General features: G+C 47.4%; 1 protein-coding gene across 1 annotated transcript in view; it reads right to left on the bottom strand.

The window, feature by feature from the left end:
* Positions 1-20,572, bottom strand: part of DICER1 (dicer 1, ribonuclease III) — a 2,611,056-nt gene that overhangs the window by 271,699 nt on the left and 2,318,785 nt on the right. The window contains exon 24 of the mRNA XM_069637684.1: positions 16,837-17,105. Within this exon, the coding sequence (XP_069493785.1) occupies positions 16,837-17,105 (269 nt within the window). The remainder of the gene's footprint in view (positions 1-16,836; positions 17,106-20,572) is intronic.

Raw genomic sequence — 20,572 nt, 5'->3', positions numbered from 1 at the left:
ATTTGTATGAGAGCATTATAAATCCAAACAGCACATCCATTTCAAGCTATATTACACCTTCAACCTAAAACAGCCAAGTTGCCTCCTTCTGAATTACTAAAAGGCATTCCTGGCAAAGTAGTTTATTTACCATTAGATCTTAAAGAAAATGTAGACACTCTGGGAGTGCAAAGGCCAACAGATTAATCTTTGATTATCCAAGTAAATGGACCTACAAAAGACAAAAGAAATTGGCAACAACTAGGAGACTTAAACAAAGTTATAGAAGCCCTACAATATCTTAAAGAGAACAATGAGTATTACAAAGAAATAAACATTTAAGAAAATTTAAGGGAACCCACAGAAATACTTCAGGATTCCTCATCAACTGGCCAATTTGAACTTGTAGATGCCGTTACGGCATCCAATATTTTATACCAGTAGACAATTCACCCACTGCACTCCAAAGACACCATACACGATGCACTAGAAACATATCAGATTCGGAAAGCCAAAGGATCTCCAAACGCACATTGAAAAAAACTGTAGCAGCAGAAGCGTTTACTCTGCTCTTTCCTACTGGAAAAGGGGGAAGGTATGATGAAAGATGCACACAAATAACGGCATCAGAATACCGCTCTTTACAAATGTATTATGAAGAACCCAGATTCAGACAAAACATTGAATACATATTCCACCTCCTTATGAAAGTCAACTAGCAACTCTATGTTACAGAGTTGCACACACATTAAAAACAGGTTCCATTTTTTTTAACATGTCTGCTACGTAACTACTTCAAAAGATACAAGACAAAGATGAAGTTTTGCAGTCAAGTATCACAAATCTCTTGGCAAACATGCGTGGTACAAAAGAATACTGGTGTCGACGTCACGCAGATGTACGATGTATGCTACGGAACCTTGGCCCACCCACATGCATGGGAAGACTTGCACGACTTCCTATGCATAGCAAACAAAAACAAAAAAGGGATAGACATACAAACACCAGGAGAACTCTGCTCTCTTGACCCTGTAAATGTATCAAGTATCAAGATACTTTCACCACCGCTTTATTGCCACGCTGCAGTTCATCTGTAATAAAACAATTCCTCCCCTCGGAGAAGCACAACACTTCTTTAGGAGAAAGGAATATCAATTCAGAGGAGCACCACAACATCCACATGCTTTTGTGGATAAAAGATGCTCCTAGATTTGGTCAGAACATTGATACCACTGTTTTGAAGTTCATTCACAAATATGTAACCTGCGACATCGCTTCAGAAAGCACACGTAGTGAGCCACATACAAACATTTTACGCTTCCAAAGACATAAATGTGGCAAATATTGTCGACACAGATATACAAATACTATACCAAATGCTGCTTTGGTTTCCCTAGACCAGTTTCAGCAAAAGGACAAGTAAACAATTTCATGTCTTCTGTTAGGCATAGGGTAAAAGGCAAACCACCTAAAAACACATACTGCATTAAAAGAAGCGAGCTTCAAAGTACATCAATGATTACAATGCAATCACTGCCCTCTTGTGGAATGCAAACATAGATATACAGTACATTCCAGACAATTCCACTGCTGTGGAACGATATGTCACAGAATACCCAACCAAAGCTGAGAAAACAGAGGGATGACATCATATCTGACAAAACACTATCACAAAAATTGTACAGCTTTGGCATAAAAATGTTCTCTCATAGAGAATGTGGATGCTACGAAGGTGCAGACCGTTTACCAAGCACAGCCTTATATGGAAATCTGAAAACATAGTGTAGATAAGCACTGGTCCTGCTGCATCTAGAAAAATAGTGCTGAAATTGTTCCAAGACATAGAAACAATAGCCAAAAATGATCCCAACAGCCTGGACATTTTTAAAAACATTTATTAGAAACATACTACCCAAACGGAAGTAGTGCTTTGGAAAACATGTGCATATACCACATAGCCCAACATTTCTCGTACAAGAATAACATAACAAATACATAGTAAAAACTTGTGAAGGCAACCTCGCTAAACTTACGAAACCCAGCCTAATTAATCATATAAAGCTATCATTTAAAACCCCTCAACGTAGAGAACTTTACTATATGTTCCTACTCCAAATTTCTAAACCATGGAGAAAAGAAGAAGATTTATTAGGCAACCATTACTCCTTTGAAGATGTTTCCAATGCAAATGAAAGCAGTACAACAAATATCAATTTCAAGCAGTACAAAAACATGTTGGACAATGAACGCCAACAAAAGGAAGAAGTTCAAGCACAACTAAATGAAGACACTCCTGAGGGCAGTCAACCTTCTGTTACATGGAACCAAGAACCTCTCAGAGAGCCACTCATAGGAAATGAAGCAGAATTACCCATGACTGAAGTAGAAAACGCCATGTGTCAATATGAGGAATGAGAGGAAAACATTGCTCTGCTGAAATCCCAACTCAATGATCAGCAGCGTAGCATTTTCCTAGAAGTAACTTAAGAAATTGAACATGGTTTGCAGCATGAAAGTAAAACTTGTAGATGTCAGAATTATAAACCTGCACTCCTCTATGTAAGTGGTGAAGCTGGTTCAGGCAAAACATTCTTAATAAAAATCAGCAGCAAATTCCTCCAAAAATTAACAACTAATAAGCTTTTAGCTGTTGTAACAGCCCCTACAGGTTTAGCTGCCTACAACATAGGAGGTGTTACGTTACACCGACTGCTGCTCCTTCCAGTAGAACACTAAAACAAATTAGAGTACAAACTTTCAACAGAAGCTGCTAAGGAGCTATGCGGAATTCTGAAGCAAATGAAAATGCTCCTAATAGATGAGGTGAGCATGGTCGCCAACCTAATGATGGCTTTGATTCGCCTCAGATTGCAAGAGGTCCTTAAAACGAAAAACTCTTAGGAGGAAAACATGTTATTGTTTTCGGAGATCTCCTACAATTAACACCAGTAAAAGGTGAACCTATTTTTAAAGCCTTAGGACACAAACTGGGCCATAACACACTTGGCAGCATAAGAAATGTAAATCTCTGGCAACATTTCCAATACAAAGAACTAACTCAAAACATGCGTCAGTCTGCAGACCTCACCTATCCTAACATTTTGAAAGGCATTCATATTGGTCTTCTTTCTAAGGAGGCACAATCTATCTTAAATAGTAGACTCATCCATGAGCTGTATGGGCATGGCACATCTGCGCCTGATGTCATAGAACAATTAGCACACAAAATGTGAAATGTAAGTCCTTAATGCCAACCCTAGCAAGCTGTACGTAATTCAATGAAACAATGTTAAAAAAAGAAATGCAACCAATAGTGCATATTAATTCCACAGACAAACTGGAAGTGCACGGCATTACACTACCTATGAGTCAAAAAGCAACAGCACTAGTGAATAGCTTATAAAACACAGCTGGTTTGGAGAAAATGTTAACATTATGTTTAAAATGTAGAGTAATGCTAAAGTGTAACCTTCACGTGGAGCAAGGTTTAGTTAATGGAGCACTTGCTATAGTTGTTGGCTTCCAGACGTATCCACGTGACAAAAACATTCTGTTTGTCAACATCCACTTTGATAAACTTTCAGAAGTTAAAAGGATAGAACGCTCAACAGCAAGATTCCTTCTTTTCAAAGACATGTATGAGCGCAGAGAACAGTTCTCTCTGTCTCTTGCATATGCAGTCACTATTCTCAAATCGCACGGTCTAACCGTAGATTAGGCATTGATTGACATTGGCAGCACAGTCTTTAAAGAAGGTACGAGTTACGTAGCACTGTCACATCTACGTACACTCAAAGGACTATTTCTAGTCAATTTTGATACAAACAAAGTCAAGGCTGACGCTCATTGCATCGTGAAGTACAACAGACTATGCGCACTCTGCACACCCCAACTCAATATATACCCTGTTCCTCAAAAAGGAACACATGTTAAAAGAAAAGTAATGCAAACAGAACTAACAGAACTCCCAACAGTACCACCAAAGAAAGTGAAAGTAGCTGCTACTCCCATCAAGTAGCACAACCCCAAAACTATGTAGTGCAAACGCAAGCTCACATCCAACAGCACAAAGAGAAATATGTCTTCTAAAAAACAAGTGCAGGTCAAGCAAATTACACAGACCGAGAACTCTCTGGTCCATTCAAATGTTCCAACTCCATTGGTGTAAATGTAGCAATCAATGTTCTTTTCCAATTGCTACCAATTGTGCAAAACATTTACTTGAACAGCGGAGACCAATTGTGTTTGCAAATGCTCCTACTTCATAGAAATGCAACAAACAATCCTGACAACACTTACAGTGTCTCAGGAATAAGGCAAGAATTGAACTACTGTGCGGGAATGGTAAGATTCACCATAAACACACAGGAAGATCCACACAAATTTCTAATGTACTAACTGCAAGTGCTAGAAAGCAAAAATATACCTATAAATAAAATCTTCCAGATTTCATATACGTGGAAACATACATGCACTCTGTGCAACCATAATGAACGATTTGTGTATGTATCTACACCGAATAAAAAAAATGTGGTTAGTTTGAATGCCATTACACTTCAATTACTCTAAAACATAGATTTTTATACATAACATGTTCATAGGTAGCAAAATGAAGGAAAGCATGAGCTACAGTGTATTCTTGCATAAGCTAGCAAAATGTAGAACAAATTGCTCTGACAAAACTGCTGACAAAGAAGCAAAGAAGGTTTTGGAGCATCCCTATTATGGAAGGACGACGGATTGGGATGAAGTCATGGCCTGTTATCCAGTGACGTCACTAGAGCAAGAAAGGCCTATATAAACTCCAGCCTGGCACCACATTGGTAGGAAGGAACGGAAGAGGGACAGGGACAGGAGAAGACCATTCAGGCAGCAGAATAATTTGCTACAATCCTCATTTTTGTAAGATTAAACTCATTATCCTTACAAGATAGACGTGTGGCCTCATTTCCCTAGAGGGGTGTATTTATTCTGGTGCGAGTGTAATTAGGGACACACTTACAGAAGGTATACAAAAATGTCCTCATCCTTGAAAGTGTACTGACATCCAATTTAGAAAAAATATAATGTTCTCTTTTGAGGTCAATGTCATTTCTATCAAGATGAGAAGGTGAGCATTTGCACTTTTTTGCAGTTTGACACTATATTTAGGTCACTGCGAATAATTATGCATTCGGCACATATGAACAATTGGTAAACTGTAGCTCAATGGTATAATAACGAATTTGATGGTGCATTGTTAGGGGGAATTCTCATAAATGGTTGATTTCCCTTACCTACTCAGTCCCTCAACAGCTTTGAAGGATTTTTTTTCACCTGGTAAGAGTGGGAGCCTTTTTGCCCACTCTTACATGTGTTTTGCTATGTGTATTTCTACTTTTGTGTGATCTTGGGCACTGGAGCCTCACCTACTCCAGGGCACCATATTTTTCATGTGTGTTACACAGTACCTTCAGTGCAGTGACACAGGGTTGTGTTTTAGACTTCCCACCAACTCCATTTTCTGGGGCTGACTACTGTCTCCCAGAAAAGGTAAAGTTGCCATTAACTTTATTTAGTCACTTTTACCACAGACCCACTACACCCCATCTTCCATGGAGTATTGGAAAGGGTTCATTCTTACCCCTTTTTGTCTGTGCCTCTTGGGGCATTGTTTCACTCCCTTTACATTAAGACTTGGCTTGCGGCAGTGGTATCTACCCTAACTTTTCTACCGCGATTATCTTATATAAACGTGGTATGTTTTAGGCTATTATATTAGCCTCAAACATTAACCCGCTTGACCAAATACATTTTATTTTGGCTCCGGCTGGGTTTATCCCCCATTTATTTTTGTTATAGTCTTTCTCGTGTTTTACTCTGTGTGCCAAACCAGGTTTGCTCCCTTTGTTCATCACCTTTTCGCGGGCTTCCACACAGAAGCCCTCCTTTAGGTCGCCTGAGAGTCTGGATAGGCAGGATGTGAGGGAGGGGTTTTAGGACCAGTACCCTGCTGTGTGATTGACAACCAGGCTGTATCAATGGGGGAAAACTGCATAAAAAGCAGGTCTCTGTGACTGGAAGAGCAGAGTCGCCACTGGAATGAAAGAACCAACGAGGAACTGGAAGAAGAGGACCCCTACAACGACTGAACCACCTGGGGAAGCCCTGCTGCAGGTCCGAATCTCCAGAATCCGACGACAGAGAAGATCCTCCAGGAAACTTCTTCCCTTGAGCTGGTGGGACCAACCAGTTCACCCAAACTGCAAGCCAGGACCCCTCCTCTGGTCGAATTCGCTGTACAGAGCTACAGTGGGCCGGATAGCCAGGAAGGTCGGACTCTGCTTGGGTTTCAAGGAGCGCACCTTTTATTCATTGTTTGGTGCTGCTGCTGGTTTCTTCCCTGGGTAGTGCAGGTCCCGCCAGTCTTACCACTTCTGATCAGTCCGACAGTCGCTTCAGAAACCGTGAGCCTGCAGGAACTACCAGGAACGTCTACCTCAGCTACAGCCCCCCTCTCCGTTTTAAGGTACTGTGCAAATCCGGTTGTGCGTTTTTCGTTGAGCCGCGGTGAAAGTGTTTGAAATCTTTCTCCAATCCGAGGGCTTGTCCTTCTCTTCTCTTCTCTTCGAACTAACTTTTCTACTAACCAACCTCGTCCGGAAACCGTGCCACGAACTTTACCACAAACTACCCTATAACTGTATTATCTTGAGCAAAAGACTTTTTAACCATTGACTTTGGCCCTAAGCCTTTTCTATCTGATTTTATCATTGTAGTCTCTCTTGTTCGCTTGCCCTGAGTACTTACCTGTTGGTGTGGATTCATTTCTGTTAACTTTTGGCTTTCCCTCCCTTTTAAATTGCTGGAGTGCCATTTTGCTCCCACTTCATTTTGTGAGCTTTACTTGTCTGGAATTTAAGGGAAGTGGTGTGGTGTATTAAGAGAGTGATTTTTAGACTGCTTATAATAGTGTAATGTTATACAACTGAAGAGTGAAATAAATGTATATTCTTTTACTTGAAAACCTTGAGTCAGTGTTTGTCTGAATCATGGTAATTGCTGTCCTTTGTTTAACTATTTGATACTGCTCACTTACTCTTGAGATAAGTCTGGCTGCTCTGCTACCACTTTAACTGTGTAGTACAGGCTTGCACCAAAGGTGAAATTGTACTGTCACTTGTAGTCTTAATTGTGTGTGGTGTTCCCAAAGGGTACTGCATATAGTTCTGCCTAACATGCATTGATGCCTAATTTCGAAAAGCAAAAATGCACTTTACTATCTGTGATCTTAGACTGTATCACATGAAATGCTGACCCTTGTTTACAAATCAAATTGCACTTTACTTTTTTCTAATTGCAGTTTTAAATCAAGTATTTCTGCAATCATGTTTGTTTGGATCAATGACCCATACATTATGGGTCCTTGATTGCAGCGCATTGCCGATCAACACGTTTTGAATTTGCAATTCAATGTGCATGATACATGAAGAGATGATTTCAGTACTTTGGTAAGCAAATGGGTGAGGAGTTATAGAAAAATGCATGGGCACTTTACTGTTTTTCCATTTTTTTACTGTTTTATATATTGTAGGCAATTGCGCCGTAAAATAATCTCTTCTTGCACATGTTAAAGTGATATTTAAGAAGGGAATTTGTTCAGCTGTTCTTGACTTTGCAAACACCATCCATGTGAGGAATGCTGGGCTTGAGACTGCATTTTACCTCTCGCACCCGGCAGATAATTCATTAATTGGATCGCATTGGCGATTTACGTTTCCTAATATGAATGGGATTCAATGCTTTTATGTTCAGTCACATTATGCTATAGTAGATTTGATGGTGTCAATTTAATGTTTTGCTACGAGAGTTAATAAGAAATGGTAAATTTGATATCATATGAGAATATACACACTATTCCACGATGGTGAGAGATGTTGATGAGAATGCTCTCCATGGTTGTCACATGTTTGAGCTAAGAAGGGAGTGACTAATAGAGCTTTAAATAACTCGTAAGTGGCACTCGCAACTGTTTTCATTGGCCTGACAAAGTCTGTGAAATGAATGGAAAGTGTGCCGTTTTTTACCCGTGTGGGTGAATGTGTTCATGTCGTGTGGGTGAATGTGTTCATGTCACCTCACTCACTTTGATTGTGCGAATAATGTTGCCAATCTTTTATGTTTTTTGAAATGCAGTGTACTTATCAATAAAATGTACCTAGCACTTTTCTACGACACCACAGCACCGTCAGGGGGCCCTCCCGGGATTTCCACGTCCGGGCTATTGTGATTTTTGCGGCCAGCAGCAATTGTCTGATGAGGGCCGCGAGCGCGTCCGATCTTGGGTAGATGCCTGGAATCGGGGTCCCCAGTAGGAGTGGTTCCGGTTCTAGTGGTAGAGTGATCTGGGTAATGTCTGCGATGGTAGCGATACACTGGGCCCAAAAGTCACCATCGGGCACGTCCGCCACATGTGTAGGTTAGAGCCCGGCGAGCCGCAGCGGCGCCAGCACTGTGGGTCCAGCTACTGATTGAAGTGATGTAGTCGAAGCGGTGGGAAATACCATCTCAAGAGAAGTTTATGCGCACATTCTCGATTGGTAATGCAGAAAGAGGATGAGTGTGTGCGTGACCAGATGTCGGTCCAGGCTTGATCCTGGATCGGATGTCCTAGGTCTCTTTCCCACTGCGACATATATGTTGCTCTAGCTGACAATAGGTTCACCTGGAACAGTCGATGCAGCGTTGAGATACGTCCTCGGGCTGGAGGGTCTGCCGTAGTTAGTTCCAGGGCATCCAGGTCCCGGGTGGCTGCCAAACAAGTCTGGGGATGTGAGCACCAGTGTCTGATTTGGAAATATGAGAACCTGTCAGACTCCGAGAGATTAAAAACTCGTTTGCATTGGGCGAATGTCAGCGGCTTGGTTCATTCGAATAGTTGACTCAGGGAGCTAAGGCCTCCGGCGATCCAGTTTCTAAAGTTCGATTGGGAAGTCCAGGGTGAGAAGGCCAGGTTGTGGAAGACTGGAGCTGAGGGGCCCAGGTCTCTCGGGATGCCTCTGGATTTGCGTGCTCAATCCCATGCCTTTAACGTCTGCTTGGTCGAAGATAAGATGGCTGGCCACGTCCGCCGCAGTGAAGTCGGGAGGTGCAAGAGAAAGCGCAGGGGGAGAGATAATCGGGATTGTTCTATGTCCATCCATTTGGGGCGCCCTGACGCTATGGTCCAGGCCTGGTTATGAGCTATGTGCGCAGCCATCTGATATCTTTGGAGGTCAGGGACCCCAAGGCCTCCCTGGTTCGGGGCACACAGCATGGTCTTCCGCGGAATGTGGGCTTTCTTCCCCATCCATATGAATCTAAATATCTTCCTCTGAAGTCGCTGCAGGAGGGGGCGAGGGACTATGATGGGAAAGGCCGAGCAGGCGTACAGAAATCGTGGCAGTAAGTTCATTTTACAGGCCGTAATGCGACCTATTAGCGATATTTCCTGCGTACGCCAGGAGTCCAGGTCTTTTTCTAAGGTTTTAACCAGAGTCGGGAAGTTTATCCGGTAGGTGTCTTCAGGACAAGCGGGGATCCGAACCCCGAGGTAAGGGATGGACTTGGGTGGGGCCTACTTGAAGGCCTTTGATACTGGTGCTGAGGCAAATCCGTTGGGCCAGGGGTTCCATAACCATAGCAAAGAGTAGGGGAGAGAGGGGACACCCCTGTCTGGTGCCGCATGTTAGGGAGATCGGGCTGGTCAGTAGGCCATTCACTCAGAGGAGAGTAGTCGGGGTTTGATAGTTTGCTAAGACTAGCTTTAAGAAGGCGGGCCCAAAGCGGAACGATTCCAGGGTAAGACGGAGGAACAACCAATCCACTTTGTCGAAGGCTTTGGTCGTGTCCAAGGCCAGCAGGGCAAGTTTCTGGGAGTCTTGCCTAGCTATCTCGACCAGGTTGAGGACCCCACGAGTGTTGTCCGTGGTGGCTCTGTTTAGAATAAATCCTGTCTGGTCTGGATCTATAATATCCGGGAGAATCTTCGCTAAGCGGTTTGCCAAGACCTTTGAATAAATGTTCGTATCTAGTTTTAATAAGGAGATTGGTCGATATGCCGCAATATCTCTGGGGTCTTTTCCTGGTTTCAGCGCTAGTACTGTGATCGACTCTTTAATCGACGGGGTTATTGATCCTGAGGTGGCGAAGGAGTTGAAGAGAGTCGTCATTGGAGCTAGCAGCTGGGGTCGAAAGAGTTTGAAGAATCGTGGCGAGAAACCATCTGGTCCCGGGGCTCTTGGTTTTAAGCTTTTAACGGCCTCGTCGATCTCTTCGCTGGTAATCGGGGCCTCCAGCTCTTCTCTTCTTGGGGTTGAGAGCTTGGGTAAGGCGGCTTCCTGCAGGTAGGACTGCTGTTCTCCGCTGGGTCTCGGCGTAGCCGTCATTGTCTCGGTCAGGTGGGCCTCTGCAATTCTCAATTTATCCCGATCGGCGAACTGGACTGCACCCTGGGGGTCTCGGAGGCCTATAATGGTATTCCTCCTCTTGACTCTTGCCAATTTTTCCACTAGAAATGTATTCCCCTTGTTTCCCCTGGCATAGTAACTTTGTTTTGTTTTGGTTAGAAGCTGGGCTGTGTCCTCCGCATAATGGGCCTCTAATTTCCTTTGAGCCGTCTGCAAGGCTCGGTAGGTTCTCGGGGACCAGTTTCTGGCCTTACACGCTGCCTCCGCCTCCAGGACATTGTCCTCTAGAATGCGGCGGGTCTGTTGTTTTTGTTTGTGATAGGCCGCTCCTCGGGAGATGAGCACCCCTCTAACCACGGCCTTCATTGCGTCCCATGTATTCGCTGGGGAGGTATCTTCATTTTTATTTTCTTCGAAGAACTGCTTTATTGTTTTAGCCATCACGTCTCTGGTGGCCATATCGTCTAGGATTGGGTCATAGAGATACCATCTGCGTCGTGGGGACAGGTCAGGATCATGAGCTCTTAGCGTTAACGTTATGGGCGCGTGGTCTGAGAGGATTCTAGGTCCTATGAGGACCTCATCTGTGTATGCCAGGATCTGCGGGGATGCCAACAGGAGGTCGATGCGAGAGTACGTTCTATGTACATAAGAATAGCACGAGTAGTCTCGCTCCTCTGGATGGAGGACTCTCCAGGTATCTACCACGTCTAAGGTTCGGAACAATTTAAGTAAGGCAGTCGCCAAGCCAAAGTCTATGTGGGCTGGAGGATATGATCTGTCTGCTACGGGATCAGGGACTCCGTTGAAATCTCCCCCGATGATGGTATGGCCCTCAGCAAACGGTAGGAGGGCGCTTTCCAGGGCTGAGTAGAATGCCTCCTGCTCTTCATTCGGGGCATATACTGAGATCAATGTGTATAATTGGTCGAGCATTCGGCATTTCACCGCCACAAAGCGGCCCTCCGGGCCCAACATGGAGTCCAGGATTTGCGGCTTAAGACCTTTGGCGATCAAGATGCTGTGGCACCCCTCTTCGTTCCGCTCGACGCCAGGACCGGTAGTGGAAATTACCGATCTCGGAGCCTCGTGAAGTCGGCTGGAGTCAGATGTGTCTCCTGGAGGAAGACAATGGAAGCCTTATCATTCTGGATGCGTCTCAGGATCGCTTTCTGCTTCTGTGGGGCGTTGAGGCCCCTAACATTCAGTGTCAAGAACTTTAGTTTCTGGTGTGGAGGGGGAGACCCCTGGGTGTCCTCTGGGATGGGACTCTGCTCCTCGCGGGGGGCATGGGGGTACTCAGTCTTCATTTTGTGACTCAAGTTCAGCGTGGCTTTCCTGCGGCTGGGTTTCCTGTATCCTCCAACGGGAGGGTAAACTTTTACATGAGTGGGTCAACTGGGCCATAACTGTTCTCCCAGCCAACAGGGCTGGGATCCAACCACTACATTGGGTTGGTCTCCGAGGGTGAGTTGGTGACATACTCCTTGGAGTGGGGTATAGGCCGCTCGGGACCCGCAGCGTTACTGGATCCCGTTTTCATCTTAGGATCGGTCAGCGTATGATCTCCGGTCTGGGCAGTATCATTTTATCTTTCGGCGTCTCTGTGTCTTCGACCAAGGTTGCTGCTGCTGTCCCTGGGGTAACCGCTCCGCCTCCCCCGGCGAGTGCTGAGGGGTCTGAGCGGTCGAGGCCTCCGGCGAGCGTGGGTGCAGGATGGACTCAGCGTCCTTTAGGTGGCTGATTCTGCGCTGGGCTCCCTGAAACGTTAATTGGAGAGTGGAAAGGAAAAGCCATCTGTAGCGAATCTGCTGGCTCTGTAGGAATAGAGTTAGGGGTCTAAGGGTTCTTCTTTTCTGTAGAGTTGTTAACGAGAGGTCCTGGAAAATCTGCATTGGGGAGCTCATGAACGAAAGTTCATCTTTGGTGCGGCTAATGGCCGAGATGGCCTCTTTAGTAGCGTAGAAATGGACCCTGGTAATTACGTCTGGGGGGCCGTCCGAATCCACCCCCCGTCTTGTTCGTATCCTGTGAGTACGGTCCAAGATAAGTTGGGTTTTATCCATGTTTGGAAGAAGAGCTTGGAAGAAATTGCCAATGTATTCTGGCAGCTCTTTGTCTGGGATGTTCGATGGGACCCCTCGGATGCGCAGGTTATTTTTCGTCGAGCCCTGTTTTCTAGGTCTTCTTGCTTAAACTCCAGCACTTCATTCTTGTTCTGCAGCGCCAGGATCTCACGTCTCATGTCTAGTATCGTGGCGTCATGGCTCTGGGTCAGGTCCTCCACTTCGCCCAGCCTCTGTTCCGCTTCGGTCAGTCTTTGATCAGTCTGGTCCATCCACGTGTTAAGCTCTGACATACATGATCGGAACTCCGCCTTGATGTCCTGCATGAATGCCTGGATGTCTTCCTTAGTAGCTAATTTTCCTTGCTCCTTGGGGGGTTTTTGTGGGGTTCATTTAGGTGGAGGGTCCAGCTTCTTCGTCCTGTCCGCTGCCAAGAGCATAGTGGAGATGTCCGAAGATTTGGCTGATTTCGTTGGCTTCGACATTGTGCCGAGATTAGGAGCTCCGGGTTGCAGTGACTGCAATGCTTAGGGATCTCGAGATGGAACTTTCTGGACTGAGGAGGCCAGAGGTCGGGATCCCAGGGGGGATAAATGCGACTTGTGGGGAGGGGGAGACTCAGGTGAACAGGCAGACCGCCAGAGTGCCTCCGTGGGGTAGAAAGGGGCCGTAGTAGGGGTGCAGTCAATGTGGGATACTGTAGGAGGATGGGTATATCAGGCTGGGGGGGCCTCGGAGCCGGGACTCAGGACTCAATATGGGCAGCAGGAGTGGGCAGGGTGCCCCAGGAAGTCCAAGAGACGGGAGGGGGGGGCTCAAGAGGGACACCAGGGGACAGCTGCTTAGACGGAGGGCACCGCCAGGTCTTCTGGGCAGCAGCGGCCAGCTAGAACCCATTCAAGCCTTTGGGACACTCCTACCTCATCAGGGCCCGCGGGATCCCGGACCCCGCCGCCGGGCAGGCCTCAGGAGCTGGGGAGAAGCCAGCTGCTCCTACGTAGGATCTCCAGGGATGGCAGTGAACCCGGCTTGTGGGAGGCCGGCTGAAGGAGAGTGGGGCGGGGCGCCCCTGAAAGGAGCTGGACTGTCTGATGGAGGAGGGGCCGGTGAAAGGGTTCATCCGTGCCGGGACCCTAGCGTGGGGTGATGGGGCAGAGTGGGGCAGGCAGCAGCCCCTGCGGAATCCTAGGGGAGGCCACCTGGCCACCAGTGAAGGCGAGACTGGGGGCTCCAGCCACATAGCCTCAGCGCGTCGGTCGGGCCATCCGTCGTTGTAAGGAGCGTCTGTCTCGCCTCAGCTTCACCGGGGGCCCTGTCGTTCCCCAATGCTCCAGGCCCTCAGGCAGGGTAGCTCAGGGGGTCGAGTGACTGCCGAACATCGGCGGCCCCGCTCCTGTTGTCAACCCGGGTGGGCGTTAGCTTGATCCCCGCTGCGGGGGTCGCGATCGCTGGTTTTTCCGTGGCTCTCCCTCGACTCCCTGGCAGGGAGAAACTGCAGCCTCGTGGATCTGTGTGGTCAGCAGGACCACGGATATGGGGGGAGGGGAGGCAGCCACTCCATTCCGGGGCCTCCGGTTGACTCGCCTCGGGGAGGAGGGGGCCACCTATTCACTGCGGAGCGGGAGCCGGCAGCCCACCCCAGATTGGGTCCAGCCTCCGGGCATCTGATCCTAGGCTTACTTCGTCCCGTTCTGGGAACAACGGGATGATCTCTCCCCGTCCGCCATCTTGGAAGCCCCATCAGGAGGCAGGGGGCACCGGGCCGAATCAGGACTTCTGGGATGGCAATATCGCTTCCCCAGGCAGCAGCCAATGCCTCAGAGGTTCGCCTTGCCCATGAGCCGAGGCTCGCCGCAGACCGACCCTTTAAGGTTAATTTTTTCTTAATCGCCACGGGTCTCGTACGGAGGCCATCACAGGAGCAGCTGCATCGTCGTGCTCCAGGCCACGCCCCCCCATGCCCAACCTTTTAATTCAAGAGGAAACCGAGTGATACTAGCCAGAACTATAATGGGTTCTAAGCTTGACTATTGTAGTAGTTTACTAGTTGGCTGTTACGCTCCCCTGGCTCCCACAGGGGTGTCGAGCGGAACTGGACAGCCACGGTCTCCACCAACGTGATGCGTAGTGCAGAGATGACTGACTGGACTGGCCCACCTAGCTTCGTCTGCTTGACCCATAGAAGTAGTCTCCTAAAGACGGGGAAAAGGAATTAGCCACCCGTGGATTTGAGTATTAACACCTCACTGCGTCCTCACTTATCACTTCTGACATTCCCTTTCACAAAGCTCACCTTATAGTTTTGTATGATGAGCTCTCCATCCTGCGAAGAATGCAGGGGCGCGTTGATGGCCAGTTACTTCACTGGCTTGAGGAAATATGGAAGAGTTCTGGACAAATCTTAGCTCCAAACCTCTGGGCGAAAGGCCGTAAGTATATAGTTCTAATGAGTTCAAAATGTCTGATTAATCACTCTTGTCCAATTCCTTGTTTCTTTTGCAGCTTAGACCCAAAAGATGATCGTCTTGTGGCAGCTGAAAGCGTTCAGGTAAGAGTCTGTGTTTTGTAACACTGTCCGGTAAATGATTCCAAGGTTTAACTCACTGCTTTCTCTTTTCTTGCAGGTGCAGCGTAGGAAGATTTGGCGTGCTAATGGATAATACCTCCTGCGGTAAAATCAGGTAAGCATATGGTGGCAAGAGATTGTCCTTGTTTGTTCCCTTGGCTCACCTTGTTGTTTTCTTGTCCCCCTTAGGCGCTGGAATGCGGCAGTCAGGTGATGGAGACAGCACCGGATCGTAGAGATGCTGCGAGGAACGGTGAGTATGGCGCGGCGCTGCTGCTGGCGATGCGACGCGTTTAAAATGAAGTCTGTTTCTGGTTCGAAGATGCGCTGAATCCGAAAACAGGTAAAAAATCCAGTAAAGTTCTTGTTCTAACCTTTCTTCTTCTTTCCCTTCTTTCTAGGCGCTCTGGACTCGAGGCGGGCGTGGCAGGATGCTGGATGCTGACTGCAGACACGGTGAGCGTTACGCTGCTGGATGCAGAATAACGCAAAGCATGTGCTGCTCTTCGGGCGTGGTTTAAATAGCCTTCCAAGTAGTCCCAGGTAAGTATGCCTCCACAGCCACACCCGAGTAACAAAATAGTCCCCAAGATAAAATAGTCCCTTCAAGCCTCACATGGGCTTGGATGCTTGGATCCCTTGCAGCATGGTCTGCATCAGGTAAGTTTTAACATATGAGCCTGGCGCCTATGGCGCCAGGACTGATGTCCCATATGAGCCTGGCGCCATAGGCGCCAGGACTGTACCCAGATAGCCCCTAACAGGGGTTGCTGGGCTTGCTCTAGGTAGGCATCATGACATTGGCCTGCCCAAATCTGATATGGGCAGGCTTCAAGTTGTGCAGAATAATGTCATCAGAATCATCATGGACAGAAGAGACCACGTCTCCGAAGCCATAAGGAGTTTGCAATGGCTACCTATGGAAGCCAGAATTACTTTTCGCCTCCTTCGCATTACTCATAAGTGTCTGAACGGCCTGGAGCCACTGTATCTTAAGTGAAGTGCTGGAACTAAAATCTAATACACATAACCTCAGATTGAATAATACTATTCAGTTAAGAATTCCAGCTTGTAGATTGTAACAAGTAAAAAAAGGGGCATTCTTTGCAGCAGCCCCCAATCCCCTCGGACCTCAGAGAAGACATTTCAACAGCTTTGCTCAGAAAGAAATTTAAGACGTTTTTGTTCAGATAGGTTTCCCACACTAATCCTGCAATAGGTCCTCGCTCTGCTATAGAAACTCTTTTGGTATATGTCTGCTCTGTTCCTTCTGTGTCTGTCTCGTTATATTTCTTGGTTTTGTTGGCACCCTTAAGCCTCCGGGTCAGGGGTGCGCGGTACAAATCTAATAAAGTAAAGTAAACATTCATCTTTGTCTTCGTAACTCCAGCAGCCCCTGGCTTGAGTACATTAAAAGAGTAGATGATTAGCAAGTAAACTATTGTAATTGTGAAAGGCTAAAACGATAATCATTGAATTGAATAATAACACCTATAAATTGAGTGCCCAGTGCATATTGTGCACATTATTATTGATCAGGAATGTAATAAAGAAATAAATAACATGCCACAAATCATCTGCACTCAGCAGGATTTGAGTCCCAAAAGGTTCAGAACCTATAACTGATCAGAAAATATTGAGGAATCCAAAAACAAAGGGAAGTCGTTTCATTTGTAAATGCTGGCCTACACTTATCAGGCTGCTGAAAACAAGGTAAGGCAAACAAGATAAGGTAAACAAAACAAAACATAGAATATGTTGCTGTCAATAAAAACCTACTTTGTTTTTAAAAACTTACCTCAGAATCCATCCCTTGCATTTCATTCTTTTCCATCTGGAACTGCACAAAGTCATCAATAACATTGAACAGTTCAGGAGACACTGCTTTAAAGTACTTGTGGTAATCATATTTCACAGCCAACGATGCAAATATGGTGTTATTGACCAGAGCTGACCGCAGATCTGTCAGAACTCCAGGAGAATGCTGTCGGGGGTCTTCATAAAGGTGCTTGGTTATGAGGTAGTCCAAAATTGCATCACCCAAGAATTCTAAACGCTGGTAGCAATCTTAAAAAAAGAACATAAAAAATTGAGCGATGAACAGAGGTAATAGTGGTTATTTAATGCATAGTTCATTATGTTTGTAGATTCATCTCTCCCTATACTTCGCTCGTCTTGAACATGGTAGAAAAAGCCTTTTTACCCATAAACTATATACCAGAGATGCACAAGAAAAATTTCATCAACTTGTCATGCGTCTAAAATATACAGGGACGTCAGGTATAACTTGTAATTGTAGGCAGTTCCATACATATTTCCTGCCAGAGTAAGATCATAAATATATTATAAGTTACTCACTATAGTGACTACTCTTAGTCCCTTTCCTCCATACTTCATGGGCGTCCCTTACAAGGGACAGGAGACAGAACCCTTTTCACCAGAAACAACCTTCTTCCCCTTTAAATTTAGAGGCGCATGGGGGGTGCGGCCCTGGGAGCATGCGCTTCCCTGACTCCGCCCTCTGGCACCACACCTCAGTCACGATAGACGCGTCGACAATAGATTAACATTGCCTAATGACACCAGTTTTATTGGGGGGAGGATGGTGGGACGTATGGAGGAAAGGGGACTAAAAGGACTAAGAGTATGTTAGTCACTACAGTGAGTAACTTATAATTACTCTTACGTCCCGTCCCCTTAACTCCATACTGCATGAGCGATTACAACAGTGTACCCCCAGGGTGGAGAGGAGACCCTCCTTAAGCAAACAGTTTTCTAAGAACTGTCTGTCCGAAAGTCGCGTCTGATCTAGAGCCGGCATCCAAACAGTAGTGCTTGCAGAAAGCCGAAGGAGTGGTCCATGTGGCCGACCTGCTTATGACTTGCCAGGGTACATGCCACTGGAATGCGATGGCCGTTGCCTTGGCTCTGACCACGTAAGCACGTATGGTGGCCGGCAGTTGCTTATGCTGTCTCTCGTAAGGTTCATTGATGGCCGAGACCATCCAATGGGCTATGGAGGTCTTGGAGGCCTGATATCCTGGTCTTGATCCGCTGAAGGGGACAAAAAGCGTATCCGACTTGCGGAAGCCCTTGGTACTGTCTAAGAAGAATTTCAGGGCAAGCCTGACATCCAGGTAGTGCAGAACTCTCTGTGCCTCGTCTTTGGGTGCAGCAAAAACCGTAGGCAGCACTATTTCTTCGTTCAGATGGAATGCGGAAGGCACCTTAGGTTGGAATGCTGGGTGTGTCCGCAGGGCTACTTTATCACTGTGAAACGTAGTATAGGGCTCTGAGGCGACCAGCGCCTGGATTTCGGTTATCCTGCGAGGTGCGGCCAACTAGCAAGGCCGTCTTAATGGTGACCAGCCTGATGTCCGCGGACGTCATTGGCTCAAATGGTTTGTGCACCAGGGCGCCCAACACTATACTGAGGTCACATACAGGGTGTGGCCTCTTGATGGGCGGGTAGAGTCTGCCAAGTCCCGTTAGATGCTTCCTGACAATCGGGTTGGAAGAGGAGAAGACCTCTACCTCTGAGTTTCTGTAGGCCCCAATGGATGCCAAGTAAGTGCAGCAAGTGTCTACCTGCACGCCCGAGTGGGCGAGGTGCGCCGAGAAGGAGATCATGTCGTCCAATGTACATGCAAGGGGGTTGATATCCTTAGAGTCTGCCCAGTGGCAGAACCTGGTCCACTTGCTCTTATACTGGGCCCTGGTAGCTTTGCTCCCAGCGCCCTGTATGATCTCTAGACTAGCCTGGGACAGGTTGAGGTGTCCTAGCCTGACCTGCTCAGGAACTACGGTGTGAGGGCTAGTTTATGTCGCGTGGGGTGAATGACCCTGCCCCCCTGCTGCGCCAGAAAATGTGCTGGGCCCGTCGGAAGGCGAATGGGAGGTCTCTCCGAGAGGCTGAGCAGCTCCGAGAACCATGGATGGCTGGCCACCATGGAGCCATTAGAATGACGCTGAGTTGGCAAGACTCTTTGATCTTGCCTATCACCCTGTGTATCAGCGGCTTTGGCAGGAAGGCGTATGCTGTCATGCCATTCCACTGAATCTGAAATGCATCGCCCAGGGACACGGCCCCCTGCCCCTGCCAGGAGGCGTACTATTGGCACTTCCTGTTGTCCCAGGAGGCAAAGAGGTCCACCTGGGGGTGTCCCCATCTGCTGAAGATCTCCTGCAGTACGAGGTCATTTAGCTGCCACTCGCAATTGTCAGCTCCCTGTCTATTGAGCCTGTCCGCCTCCAGGTTGGATTCTCCCGCAGGGTGGACGTCCCTGAGGTAGATGTTGTTCTTCAGGGCCCATTCCCACATGCTGACTGCCAGTCTGCACAGTGGAGGGGACCTGGTACCTCCCTGCTTGTTGATATAGAACATGCTGGTCGATTTGTCTGTCTGAATGAAGACGACCTTGCCCTCGATAACCGGAAGGAAGGCTCTGAGCGCTAGCCAGATCACCTTCAGTTCCAGCCAATTGATGTGGTACTCCTGCTTCGACCCGGGTCCAGGTGTCCTGGACGCAGTGATTGACAAGGGTGGCCACCCCATCCCTCGAGAGAGGAGTCCGTAGTGATGGTGACCTGTGGGGTAGGTTGCCGGAAGGGCTTGCCCATCCGCAGGTTGCAGTCCCTGGACCACCATGTGAAGAGAAGGAGGAACGTTGAGCATCTCCGCCTGAGAGCCCCGCTCCTAGTTCCATGATGCCCCGAAGTGCAGCTATTTCCTCCTTATCCGGAGTCTCGTGTGGGGGACGGCCAAGAGGAGCGGTGCCATGAGACCCAGTAGTTGTTGATACCACCAGGCCAATGTCACTTCTCTGCTGAGGAAGTGTGCAGTGGTCTTCTTGATGGCTGTGATCTTGTCCTCCAAAGGAAAAACTCTCTCAGAGCCTGTGTCCCAGATGAGCCACAAGAAGGTCAGAGTCTGCGTAGGCTGCAGCTGCGACTTCTTGAGATTGAGCGAGAAGCCCAGATCGTGAAGTGTGTTCATGAGGGTGTAAGAGTTGCGGTGCACCGCTTCCGGAGATGAAGCCCTGACAAGCCAGTCGTCGAGGTATGGATAAATGTGGTGGCCCTGAGCTCGGAGGAGGTCCGCCTCTGTATTCATCAGCCCGGTAAAGACCCTAGCCAAAGGGAAGCACCTTGTATTGGAAATGGTAGCCCATGATCCTGAATCATAGAAAAGAACGATGCGGCTGCCAAATTGGGACGTGTAAGTACGCGTCCTTCAGATCCAGGAGCACATCCAGTCTCCCTTACACAATGTCTCTGCTATTAAAGCTGGCGTAACCATCTTGAATTTTTGTAGAGGTAGGGAAAGGTTGAGGGTGGAAAGGTCCAGCACAACTCTCAGGCCCGCCTGGTTCTTTTTCTGAATGGGGAAAATCCTAGAGTAGAAGCCCGAGCCTCGCTCGGAGGCTGGGACTTCCTCCACTACCTGGCTCTCGCCGACAGAAACTCCGCCAAAAGAGTTGCTGTCCCAACCTGTGGGAGTGGAGGGGAAGAGGGAGGAGAGGCTGGGATGGGTA

This window comes from Ambystoma mexicanum, chromosome 14 (assembly GCF_040938575.1).
Source record: "Ambystoma mexicanum isolate Mex_15411 chromosome 14, UKY_AmexF1_1, whole genome shotgun sequence".
Taxonomy (NCBI): domain Eukaryota; kingdom Metazoa; phylum Chordata; class Amphibia; order Caudata; family Ambystomatidae; genus Ambystoma; species Ambystoma mexicanum.
Note: the sequence above shows the minus strand (reverse complement) of the source record. Positions and strands in the feature narration are given on the sequence as shown.